Source organism: Macrosteles quadrilineatus, unplaced genomic scaffold (assembly GCF_028750875.1).
Source record: "Macrosteles quadrilineatus isolate MER2022 unplaced genomic scaffold, UCM_ALF_1.0 Scaffold_2__2_contigs__length_208266976, whole genome shotgun sequence".
NCBI lineage: Eukaryota > Metazoa > Arthropoda > Insecta > Hemiptera > Cicadellidae > Macrosteles > Macrosteles quadrilineatus.
Genome location: NW_026542595.1, coordinates 177,400,324 through 177,413,831, shown reverse-complemented (window position 1 = coordinate 177,413,831; position 13,508 = coordinate 177,400,324). Strand labels below are relative to the sequence as shown.

Below are 13,508 nucleotides of genomic sequence, written 5' to 3'. Positions count from 1 at the left end.
TTAAAATAGGTTGTAAAAACGTCTATTCTTTGGGAGGTAACAAATTTTTAATCCCTGTGTTTCAACATTAGATAAAATGTAGTGCCTTTGTAAAGACCATTGAATTGCATTTTACTTTAACTTTTTTTAACATTACATTTTTACGGGTTAAATTTGTTTCTAGCTTATAGTTGTGAAATGACCTTTTGAAATGAAAATACCTGTATTCTAAAATATTGCACCATTTTTTAAGGTCACAATTGAACAATGTGATTCAATATATTTTGAGAGGTCGCTTTAGTGCTATGTATGTGGGTATGTAATATCTTGTTGTACCATCATACAAACAGTAAGGATTATAAAGAGAACATAATAATAATAAATTTAATGAAATGGGATAGTGTATAAGTATCATGTTCATCTTTTTACTGTAAATGAGTAGGCAGAACAAAGTTTATTAGCTCTATTACTATTAATTTGTGGCAGTAAAAGGTTTTGTAGGGATGAATATAAAACTAGTTTCAAATAACTTTTTTGCCCGATAACCAATTTAAAATGAACCTGTTTACAGTATGGAATTTTTTAAAGCTTTACAGACTTTAAAATGCACTATGAAAAGTTTAAAAGGATTCAATAACAATTAATTTTATAGTTGGTGATATGAGATTTTTGACTGTAAAAAAATTAATCTCATCTTCCAGCATAGGTTGAGTATAGTCTCACCTTACAAAAATCATATTTTATCTGTTTTCATACAGTATTTTTCACAAGAAGCTTAAGGAGAGGCTAGGAGATCATTAAAGGAAGAACATTTTTTAAACCAGTAAAGATTATAACGCCAAACGCCAAAGGCATTTAAAAATGCATTTGATGATTTATCATTGCATACTAATCAGTTTTTATTCAATCATGACTGTGATGAATTCAGGTTAGGGAAGGCAAAGTTTAGGTTATAAATAATGAATCAAATTATTTTTTATTTCACCCCCAGACTGTTTTTGAACAATGGGAATAGTGTATTAAACACAATGTAGTAAATTATTAAAATGCTACTATTTTTAAATAATTTAGTTAGTTCAGTTTTTGTTACATTTTTTGAACTCTTAGGACTTTTTTTGACAAAAACGGATTCTATTTTTCGATTCTGCTTGAAAAATAAGCCTAAAATTTTTATTAGGTGTGGCTATATTCAACTTCCATTAATTTTCCTAATTTTAAATACTATACTTAAAAATGTCTAATGTTTTATTACACTTAGGCAAACATTTTTTTATGGAAGGTTTTTACTAAAAGATAAATTTTATTGCTATCCTAGTGTGCAATTGTTTTTTGCACCGCTTCCTATGGTTGTGAAAGTATGACCACTAATAAAACTGGCAAAAATAAATTGCACTCAAACAGTATAAATTTTAACTTAGCTTTTTAGCTTTCTGTTATAGTAAATACAAAAATATCACTAGCATACATAACAAAATATTAGCAAAGACATACTTAACTAGTTTACATCATATAAGCATAAGAGCTAAGTTTAAGTTAGATTAAACATTTTCCACCTTTTAAGATAAATTTAGTAACTTCTCGTTTTAAGTTAGTGTTTCGGATTACCTTGTAAACTTGTTTATCAACGAATGAAAGTACCTATTTAAACGTATGGATTTGAAAGTTGTTTTTATACAGTTTGTAACCCTTGAATAAGGGTCTGGCTCTTGTAGAGCTTTAATTATTATTGTTGGATTAGTTAGGTGATGTGTTCTTTTACCAAAGTTAATGGCAAAATGTTAATATTGTTAATTCATTGGTAATATAGGTAGAAAAGCAACTGGGATGAAATATGAACCCAAATATTAATGAAGGAGGAGTGTAAAATGTAGTTAGATACCTGTCTTGATTTCCAAAGTAAGGAATTGTGAACAATTCAATTTAGATGAAAATTAAACATTTTTTTATACAATAAAAATAGATCGAGTTAGTAAGGTTACTTAGAGTTGGGGCCCATTGTAGCACATAAATTTTAAAAAAAGTTATTTGATCACCTATTTTTCTCTTTTTTTTTGTAAAAATAAATTAATTTTTTAGTTAAAGCTTGTAAAAATCAATAATAAACCTTGGAAAACCCCCTATAAATTTTTTATATTTGTTAATCAGGTATTAAAATTGTGTGAGTTAGGCCTTTGGCCCACCCAGACATCATTTACAAGTGACACTTAGGTAATGAACTGCATTTGTCAAAAATTCAACATATGTTGATTATTTCTCCTAAGACGCTAGGCACGAGCCCGGAATTATTTTTCACATTACTTCAGGCTAGACCTAGGAGTTGCGACATTATCACTTGGATAAAATCCATTGGTGGCTTGGCGGGATTTAAACCCGGGACCTCAGGGACTGAAATCCCACGCTCTAACCATTAGACCAGCTCGTTCCCCCCCTCAACATATGGAAATATTTCTTCTTGAAACGAGCACCATTCTGTATCATTATTCTCGGTTGTCACATTTGTTAAATTGAAGAATTTGTTTATTTTGAAATTTGTTAAGTTAGTTTATTGAATTTTAGTATTATGTGCATTGAGATGTGTTTTGTTTCGTTGCAGTAGCTAATATGTTTGTTTCACTAATTGATATTTTTACACAGTAAATCGACCACTGCAATTTTCCCCTCTAAAAAATATATTAAGGTAAATGGCTATACCTGTATTAAGGTAATTAACTTTATATTATTTGTAAAATTTTTGAAATCATCACATTTTTTTGGATTAGATTTGTAAAGCTAGATCAACAACTGTGATTTTATTGAAAACTTGAAAGTTTCTGGTTCTCTTGCCAGGATTTGAATAATTAGTGTGGTGATTGCTTCCTGTTTTATTACTTACACATTTTATAACAGTAATAAAACACTAAATTACAATGCATTTGTTGTGTAAAATAATTTATAACACAGAATTTTATCTTGTTGGTAAAAATGTAACAAATTACAGCGAATGAATGAATGGAAAATAATGTTGACGAGATTTTAATTGTAAGTGTTTTTATGTACTTGTGCTTTTTGTAAAGCCGTTCATCATTCCTGCAATTTATATATATATATATTTTTGTACAGGTTAGTTTTATCCCAACTTTTGTATGTTTGTAGATGGAATCTCTTTTATAGTGGTGTTTTAGAGGTATCTGAGACATTTAGTGAGGATGTAAAATAGGCAGGATATTAGAATATTTTGAAAAATTCTTTTAAGTAGGCCTAAATTTGAGTTTTTATTATTTTTATTTCAAATATTTAAAGCAGTCTTTGTAAATTGAAGTAATGTAAACATTTTATATTACAACTAAGTAACAAAAATTTTAATCATACAGTATTGATCAAACTTAAGATGTTTAAATACTCATCTCAATTCTATTATTCACAACCAATATTTCTTTTAAATAGCCTAAAACATTAGGTAGATTTACGTGAGAAAATTACAGAAAATATGATACCAGGAAATTATATTGTCATCAATTTTCAATGTATGATAACTTTCCTGTACCTTCGAGGGAAATATTTTAATATTTTATAATAAAACTGAAAGCTACTATCATGCTTGCAACACCCTAATTAAATATTATAGTGGTGTTAATTAGTGTTGAATTATGTATAGTTTGTAAATAACTGTTTGTATATGCGTACATAGTGAACGTCGGAGATTATTTTTTTGATGAGCCTATTTGTACAGTTGTATGATATTGTATAGAAGCTACATCATTGTATGTTTATTATATGACCAATAAAGTGTTTATGATATGTTTTAATTGTAGGTTTTAATGACTCCGTTGACTTTTGTTAGAATCCTGTGACCTGCACATTAGAAAGTCAAATTTTTTATTTAAAACTGTTCCATTCCTATGTTAATGTTTGAGCTAATTTTAGAACAAAAATAAATATACAGTAGTTGAGCATCTCACAAGGTGTGCGGATAGTTACTGGATTTCTGACGAATACACACTTTTTTACCCACCTGGACCTATTGAATGTCTATTTAAGTATAACTTGAGTGATGCAGGTCTTCAACTCTTAATACCTTGGATTTGGCTCTGTTAAAGGAAATTAATTATCTGTAAAAACAGAAAAATATAGGATATATTTAAATAAGATAGAGGAAAAGGACTGAGCTAAAACAAGTGTGACGACTATTGAAGGGAAATAAATAAATTTATTTACAAATATTTTGGCACGTAGATGGATGTTTTCCTTTTCAGTTGGCACTTCTATAGCAGTAGGTTTCACCTGTTAATAAGCCAAGTATAAGCAATAGAAACCATCAGTAGTCACCAACATAAGCTAGTTTTTGCATGTAAATAAATGAAGTGTCTAGCATTAAACATTTTAGTAGCCAGAGTACATAAGCAGTGGTCACAAGACCTGAATTATAAAAATTAGTAGTACAAACAAACTTGCATTTGATTCACAAAATTCTTACAACCGCCTTTCCCCCCGGTCAGATCACGATTGTTTTAGTACATATTCAAAAAGCTTGGTTTACTTACACAAACGTGCCAATGTATTTGTATGGAATATTACCTGGCAAATAAAAATCTCATTTATTCATCTCATTCAACACAAGCTCAGGAACTTCCAGAGCTTAGCCTGGAAGTCCTATTCCAGATAATAAAAGCTATCCAGGCCAAATTTCATCCCTGTTCAATTTTTCTAGTAGGGCTACTAATATTGAAAGTAATATAGGCATCTATATTTACATATTACTAGTGTACATGTTGCTCGAAATCGAGCAATTGCAAAGAAGTACAGGAGTTATTTATAAACAAATAACTTGTTTAGAAACTAATAACAGTCATAATTTCCGATGATTTTAAAAGAGTGAACTAAATAGGTAGTTTTTAGTAGTCAACTAATGGAAATACTAACAATTTATATAACAATCCTATTCCAGTTTAAAGAGTTAATTTATAACAATCAACCTGCCCATGGACGGGAAAAGGAAAGCTTACAATTTAAGTCTACGTACAAAGGCTGTCAAATTTTATAAAGTGCCGTACCTAAGTTATTTAGCTAATTTGTAGACGATAAGGTGTAGGCTACTTTAACTACTCAAAAACTGGCAGAACTCTGAAATGGTGTTATTTATCACATGCTTACTCATATGCCAAATCCTTAAAATAAAAATTTTATAATTTATATCATTAAACACAAACCAACATCCAAAACTATACACATCTTTAATACAACATAGATAATTTACACATTGACTGTTTACAGTTAACATGTGTTCTTCTTTTCACTTTTAATTTTGCTTCGCAACGGGGCAATGGTTTCATAATCATTGAAAATAGATTTATAATAAATAATCTATCATAAAGTTTAAGATTAAATAAACCTACCACATAGTAATTTTATTTTTCTGGATCAGCTGCCTGAAATTGTAAAATAGGCATTTGACAGTTCTGGTTGTTTACATTTAAATGTCAAAGCAAATGTAAACATAGTGAATTTTCTCATGCTTCCATGGAGACCAAATATTAATATTTAATTTCTGACAACAGCTGGAGTTTCAAAACAATGTTTGTTTCTCATGTTAATCTTATGGATAAATACGAAACTTTAAAGGGCCCCAGTGCCTCACTCTCTAATTATTTGCCTAAAAAGAAAGTTTCCTGCACAACTTCACGTTACGCTCTTTCCAATGACACCAAAAACATGTCAATCGGTTCAGTAGTTTCGGAGGAGTAATTGTCACAAAAATCCTGCTTGCGTATTAAATAAGTACTAGTGTACATGTTGCTCGAAATCGAGCAATCGCAAAGAAGTAAAGGAGTTATTTAAAAACAAATAACTTATTTAAGACCAAATATAAGTTATAAATTCCCATGGGTTTAAAAGAGTCAACTCAAAGATTACGTAACTAATGATAATACTCACAATGTACTTCAGTTCAATATAATCAACATTTCTTGTAAATATTTTATCATTTTTCAAAAGCTGATCTGGCTTTTAGTGTATTGTAGAAATGTTTCCCACTTATAGCCGCAATAGGTTGTCCATGTTGATCTTTGTCAATCATAATATAGTCTGCATGGTATCACCCATTGTCGCCAGTATGTTTACAAATTTCTGTCTTTATTTTAATAGCACCAAATATCCATTACCTACCTGATTTTTTGCATAATCTCTCTGTCACAATTTGACAATTAACATATGTTCTTCCTCTCACTTTTAATTTCTGACAACAGCTGGAGTTTCATAACAATGTTTGTTTCCCATGTTAATCTTATGGAGAAATACGAAACTTTAAATGGCCCCAGGGCCTCACTCTCTAATTATTTCCATAAAAAGAAAGTTTCCTGCACAACTGCATGTTAAGCTCTTTCCAATGACACCAAAAACATGTCAATCGGTTCAGTAGTTTCGGAGGAGTAATTGTCACAAAAAACCTGCTTGCGTATTAAATAAGTATAGATAGATGATATGAAATCCAAACGATCAGTTTCTATGGCTTCTGTGAACCCTAAAACCAAGAACAGTAGTCCTGTACCTAATACCCATCTAAGTGTACCAGCTGTGGCTAACTTTTAAATCAAAATTAACATAGTATGAGTGTGCTAATAATTAATATGCCTATAATTCTATTTTCTCTCTCAGTTTTTTGCAACTTTTGGTAACTATTGCAAAAACCGGCTTCTCCAACCCAAACCCTTTTCCTTTGTGACAACATCAAAATTATTGTGTAATTTCTGTGGTATTAAACAAACAATAAATAATATCTAAAAATTGAGCATATCTGAGTCCCAGTGCTGGATAAAATCACTTGGCTAATCAACTTACTATGACTGCAGGGAACTTTCTCTGCCGATGGCTGGGTTTCGGTAGCAGTGCTTTACACAAAGTGTAAGAAACATGCCTATCTTTGTGGCTTATTGTAGTGTTTTACATTTCCCATAAACCTTGTGAGCATCCATGTATAAATTAGGGTGAAGTTAGGGTGGGAAGGCTTTAGTCATGAGTGTTCCAAGCCCAGGAGCTAGAATGGAAATTACTTACTCTGTGTGTTATCGAGTATCCACTGTAGGAAAGGAGCAATTCTAGTATTGACTCCTGGGAATTCCGAGGCACATCCTCTTCCGTAGGCAACTAAACCTGCGATCTCGTAACGGTTGATGTTGCTGTTGAAGTAGAGAAGGGGTCCACCAGAGTCGAACTTGGGAAAGAACGTAAAGTAAAATAGAAACTATTTAAATAATCAGAAAATGAGTTATCTGTAAAGTAACCCGTTACAGCTGAGTTTCAAGTGCTTCTCTTTTCCTGAGGATGTCGCACCAATAAGTCCACAACTTAAATCAATAACTAAAGCAATCATTAGGGTTATTGATTAATATTCTTGAAGCTGGGTCTACAAATAATTTGTTTTGAAACTGTAACTTAGATTACTTTTAGATTTCACAAAACAATGTATTACATTTTTGATTCATCATTTTAAATTTGGACATTTCCCAATTGTTCAACAATTTAACTTTGATTAACTAACTACGATACTTATACTATATTGCTTATTAATTTAATATTAGGTACTTATGTAAATGTATACGTTGGTCATATGCGACCAGTGTAGTTGTGATTTGACGATAGAAATCTTAAATCTTGACCAGTTGAAAGGTTGTAATAGATCTGTGTTATACCTGGCAAGCATCAGCATTTTCCCTATATGTACACAGCTGTGTGTATGGATCAATGTCACCGCCATATGCGTCGATGCAGCTTTGAATATCAATTATCTGTAAATCCACTTTCCTCAACACTCTTGATCTTGGACCTCCGAACTCTGTTGTTCCCCAACCTGTGGAAATAATATTTAAAGTTTATAAAAACTAAAAATAAAAGGTTCAAGTCTTCAATAGTTTTTCATTAGTATTTTCCTATTGTAACATAGAACAATGCAAACTCTGGTCATGTAAATCTCTTTGGTTTGAAAGTTGACAGAAAATGCCTATTACAAAATAAAAATCAATTACGAAATTGAACCAATTTTAGGAGTTTTTTTATTATGTATTTGACAATACAAAAATATTTGAATTCTTCTTATAAGTACTAGGACTATTTTTTTCTTACAAATGCTTGATACCTACTTAAAATATTTTTTGTCGTCTCGGCTATTAATTAAGTTTTTGTAGTGAAAAAAAATTATACAAATTTTGCATTACTTTTGGCTTTTAATTGCATCTGCTTTTGATTTTTAAATCCCTGATTTTTGTATCACTGTCCAGTTCGTACCACTGCCAAATATGCCATGTGGAAGATGTTATAAGGCTTAAAACACACTTACATTTTATTCATATAAACTCATTTAACAACATGCAGTTTTCCTTATCAATGCCAATAAAAAACTAAATTCCCATAGAAAATTACGATGAATTAACCAATTTACAGGCATTAAACCACGTTGTGGAGTTTTTGTGAATTCCAATAAATAAATCAAAATCAGGTTAAATTATGATCTTATTCAGTCTATAAATATAAGTTGAAATTGAGATATTGTTTATCTCAGTAATCAAACCCCTTGAGCTCCATATTACATCCATAAAATAAAAATAAAACTCATTGTCATCATCATTAGTTCTACAAAGAGTAGTGATGTGCGATACGGGTCAATGTATCGATACTGTGTATCGGGACGTGGTGTATCGATACGTGTATCGTATCGTATCCTCATGTATCGATTTTTACCCGTATCGGCCGTATCGGATAAAATATCTTTTCATAATCATTTATGAATTAAAGTTACTTCATTGAATTAAGTCTTACATTTCACCAACACTCACCCAAAACTTTAACAAACTCGCCAGTAAGATCCCAGTCTCTCGACACAAATGGAAGACAGACGGGTCCAACCCGAGCGGAATATGTTATTGGAGAGGCAAGCTCAATTAGAGCAAGATCGTACTGGTTAGTCTCGCTGTTGTAATACGGGTAAGGAATGAACCTTTGTGCTCTAATCAGTTTTGTTGCTGTAGTCTCCGATCCTGAAACAGTTAAAATGTTACTGTTTGTTTACAATTAAAATTTTTGAAATCAGTTGTTTCAGATGAGTTTTGTCATTAACTATACAAGTTTTATAGCTAATGGTCTCGGTCACGACACAAAATACCTATCCCATACCAGGTAAGTATAGACAAGGATTAGTTTGACGGTAAACCAGTGGGACCTTGCGAACTTGTTCCAAAGCCTTGCCCTCTCTTCCTAGATTTATTTTTTTATTTTAAACTTTTAAAGAACAATTTCCAAATAAATACTGTTGCTGAATTTTTTACTGATTTATGTTTCCACAATAGTACTTAAACATCGATGCAGGGAAGGGAATCATCATCGGCAGAAGAGTGGATATTGCTCGACTAGTTAAACTAATATCTTAGTAACAAAGCTGTAATTTAATTATTTCAACACTCATCTATCTTTCATCTTCACCTTAAAATATGCACCCTGTTGGCGCTTATGAATCTAGGTCTATCTATAATTTTGCTAGGTTTTAGTTCAGTTACATAGAATTATAGAAACAAAGCCGAGTTATGAGTATGAGTGGTGTTGGCTTACCTGTGCTAACGTTATGTTCCCCCACCACCACTCCAGTCTGGTTCAGCTGCAAGCCTCCGAGACAGTGGTCAGCTGTCAAGACGTACCGAGGACTGATGATGGTCGCGCCACACACTATCACGGCACCGCGTCGTGCATCGATCAGTCCTGCCATGAACGGGAACTCATTTATCCCCGTCTCCTCCCCACCGACGATACGTGTCTGAAATTATATGAATTTTTTGAATATGTATTTAGTGAGAAAAGAAAATAACTACAGTTAAATAGTTGGTACTGAAATCTGGATTTCTGTCGATACCACAGATAATATCAAAAGTAAAGTGTAATGTCTAATTACCTAAGTATCTGAGGTGATCAGACAATGTTTCTGTAGTAAAAATAATATGATGATTGTTGCAGCACTTAATAAAACCATTGACTGTGAGCCATGCAGTGAATGATGAAAGTAATAACCAGTATTATGTCTTATATTCAGACTATATTTAATTTTGGTTGAAAATAAAGCACTGATTTTTACAGTTATTGATGTATTCCATACTATTTATCCAAATTTGTTAGATTTGTTTAATTCGTCAGTGACTTACTGAGAAATATCATAGGTTTGCACTTGGGTTTGCTCCCCGATGCCACTACTAAGATTAGTCCAGTTTTTTCTTGTAGTTTACTGGCTAACTACAGTCCTGAGGATGGGTAAATTCAAGGCTAAAAGTAAAGAAAATAATTTAAACATACCCTGTAGGAATACCCACAGTCGCAGTCATCGTAGACAATAGCTCGAGCACTGATGGCTTCAGACTCAGCTTGAACCTCACAGGAGAACTTTCCTCCTCGACTTTTCATGCTCGAGTGAAGTTTCATCATCATTTTGTTGGAGGTTGACTTTTGGTGGAAAGACATTGAGCCACAATGCGCCCTAAAGGAAAACAAAATACTAGATTTAAAATTTTCAAAAAACAATTACAGCAAAGGTACTTGTTTTTCTTCTATCTTCATGAAGATTTTGTTAGGTAATAAAATATGGTAATTTAAAACATTTTTCGGCGAGTATATGTCGCTATTCAAGCAGTCAGGAAAATGGCACCCAGTGACCTATACTCGCCATTTGACCGCAAAGGGTTAAAATAATGAAAGAGTTGTAAAAAAGCAGCATTTAACTTACATTGGTTTTTCGTCTTCCCCAGTGAAAACAGTCAGTGCGTTTTTTTCACACTCAGAACTCTAAAATACATAAATATTGTTTCATACATCTATTCTCATACTCTTACATACAACCAACATACTCAAAATATTTTTTTAAGACTTTAAAAGTAATTCAACATTTATACACTAATTTTAATAGCAGACTATTGCTGCACTATAGGAGGATGACAAATTTCCTGAGCTCTAATCGCTATAGGTTGACCACTTAGAAAAAAACCTGCGCACTAATGCTATTAGCATTGGCGCGCAGGTTTTTTTCTAAGCGGTCGACGGAAATTTGTGATGAAGGCTCAGCAGGTCCGAATCCCACCTTCACCAATGGCTTTTAGAGCTAAATGATTATGTGAAGTCACAGTTAATCTTGAGCTGTACAACCGCTTGTCTAGGAGTCCAAGCCGATAACCATAAAACATTTAAAAACATATATTATGCTAATGTCCATTGACATTTATCCTATGGTTTGGCCTTTATGGTTCAACTACAATAGCAAATTTGGATAGGATACTTAAACTTCAAAAAATAGCAATAAGAATAATTTTGAAATTAGAACACAACGAAACAACCAAAAACAAATTCAAAGAACTGAAAATTTTACTGAATGGTATATGGCCAATTTATTTACGACACAATTATTCTAACAAAAAACTGCTTTGAGCACCTCTGAGACAAATTATCACCCATACAACACTCGGCATAAAAAATTCCTTATTTCAAGTAAACACAAATTAAAATTCTATGAAAAAAAACCATCCTATATAGGATTAAAATTTTTTAAGCATCTTCCTAATGAAATCAGAAATGATTAGCAGGAAGAATTTAATGAGAAAACTAAAACTTTATTTAGTAGAGAAAGCGTTCTATTCCATGGAAGAGTATTTTTCCACCTCCCCTCTTAGCGGTAGTAATTAATTCAGTTTTGATTATTTTCATTTCCTGGTTCTTGGTTTTAATGTACATAATGATCCAAGATATGCAGATTTGTAAATTATTAATTTAAGATAGATTTAGTTGACGCCATTCAATGTACAAAACTGTACTTTATGAATAAAGCATATTTGATTTGATTTGATTTGATAACTGTTTCTTGAACAAAAACACAAAATAAATAAAACAATATTTAATTGGTATGTTTAGATTCAAGTTGTTCACTCAGTTAATGATTTTTCTCAAAAAACTGTAATTTGTTTGTAAAATATAAAACTAATTTAATTACAAACTTACCAATAAAAACCAGCACTTTCACTTCTGATAACAAAATTTCTTCCGAATCAGTTCAACTAAACAAATATAAATTAAACTTACTTAAACAAACATAAATTAAACTTACTTTTGGAACATCAAACTCATCGCAAGTGATTGATATTATCATGTGTTCCGGAGCTGTGAGGCACCAGGTAAAGTGTGATCCGGGAGTGTAAGCTGTATCTGGGTAACCGGGAGAAGAAATATTGAACGTCTCTGCAATTGTGTCTAAAAACAATTCCTCGTCACATTTTCCTGTTTTGTTTTCTGTGCTGAGAGTCGAAGTTGTAAAACCAAAGAGGAATAAGACAAAATAAGGAGGTCCTTTAGTTATCCATTTCATGATTCCATTTGATGCCTTCCTAAAATAAAACAACAGTTTTTCAGTCCTATTTTATTATTATGTGTAGGCTTAATTTTAGTTTTATATAATAAGTTTTTTTTTTTATAATGGCTGTAATGTTCCTACACATTTTTACAAACAAATTGCTACCTAAAATAACAATCAATTCGATCAAACTCATTTGGCTTTTTACATTTTTGGAGAAATGTTTCTCAAAACATTTCTTAGAAGTGTTCTTTATTTGTTTACAAGAAGGTAAACATGATAGTGAATTAAAAAGATAAGTTTATTTGCAACTTTCTTACACTCGAACGTTATTTAAATTTTATTCTACACAGAAATACATACATTTGCTGACAAAAAAGGTGTGCTCTGTTTTGAATTTGGAAATTTCTTAGTTGCAAATGCCGACAAACAAATAAATTATTTGATCAAAAAAAGAAATTACTTTTGTATTATAAGTATTACCAATTTAAGACATTGCTCGCACTATTAGATAAAAACTAAAACCTAATAAAAGTATCATAACATTAAAATAAATAAAATAATCGATATCTGATGTTATTCCACTCAGTGTGCAATGGTCTAGCATTAAATAAATATCTAATGATTGTATAGCAAATTGATCCGGACAAGAGCTTTAATATAAGTGTCTGAAGACAACATTTAGTGCATTTAGTTTTTTTTTATTTATAAAACAGTTACCAGTTGTCATTAAATATATACTCGAGCAATCTTCCAGGGAATAAAAGGTTTCTCTTCCAGTTGTTTTTGTCTATTTTATTAATTACGAACATATCATAAAAAAAAACAATGACATAAAAAACCCCCAATAAACCCCCATAAAAAGGCCCCATTAATTCAAACTAAAACCTGCCAACAAAAATTATACATTTTATACTCCTTGCAGTATAAAATTAAAAATTAAACTCAATAAATTTCAAGTGAAATTATATTAAGTAGCAGTTTTTATAGGACTCGCTATAAATTTTTACTTTTCTATCAATTTTTATAATTTTTTGAAATTTGGCTTTCTACGGCAAAGCGAGGTGATGATTTTATTTGCTACATACCTACCTACCGCATCTGTCGTCAACTCTGCAAGATATGTACCATCTTTTCTCATGTTGCCATTAGGTTTGTTATCTCTCGGCAAACAGTTTCATTTCAG

General features: G+C 31.5%; 1 protein-coding gene across 3 annotated transcripts in view; it reads right to left on the bottom strand.

Moving 5' to 3' along the window:
- Positions 1-13,508, bottom strand: part of LOC128985527 (venom serine protease-like) — a 19,379-nt gene extending 5,871 nt beyond the window's left edge. The window contains exons 1-9 of one of the 3 annotated variants that reach the window (XM_054405112.1): positions 13,411-13,508; positions 12,080-12,356; positions 10,712-10,770; positions 10,285-10,465; positions 9,553-9,754; positions 8,784-8,984; positions 7,644-7,801; positions 7,009-7,165; positions 4,146-4,239 (exon numbers count right to left, since the gene is read on the bottom strand). In XM_054405112.1, the coding sequence (XP_054261087.1) occupies positions 4,208-4,239; positions 7,009-7,165; positions 7,644-7,801; positions 8,784-8,984; positions 9,553-9,754; positions 10,285-10,465; positions 10,712-10,770; positions 12,080-12,356; positions 13,411-13,463 (1,320 nt within the window). In that variant the 5' untranslated portion in view covers positions 13,464-13,508 and the 3' untranslated portion in view covers positions 4,146-4,207. Of the gene's footprint in view, positions 1-4,145; positions 4,240-7,008; positions 7,166-7,643; positions 7,802-8,783; positions 8,985-9,552; positions 9,755-10,284; positions 10,466-10,711; positions 10,771-12,079; positions 12,357-13,410 lie in introns of those variants that run through there. The other 2 variants (XM_054405114.1, XM_054405113.1) reach the window with 2 other exon arrangements.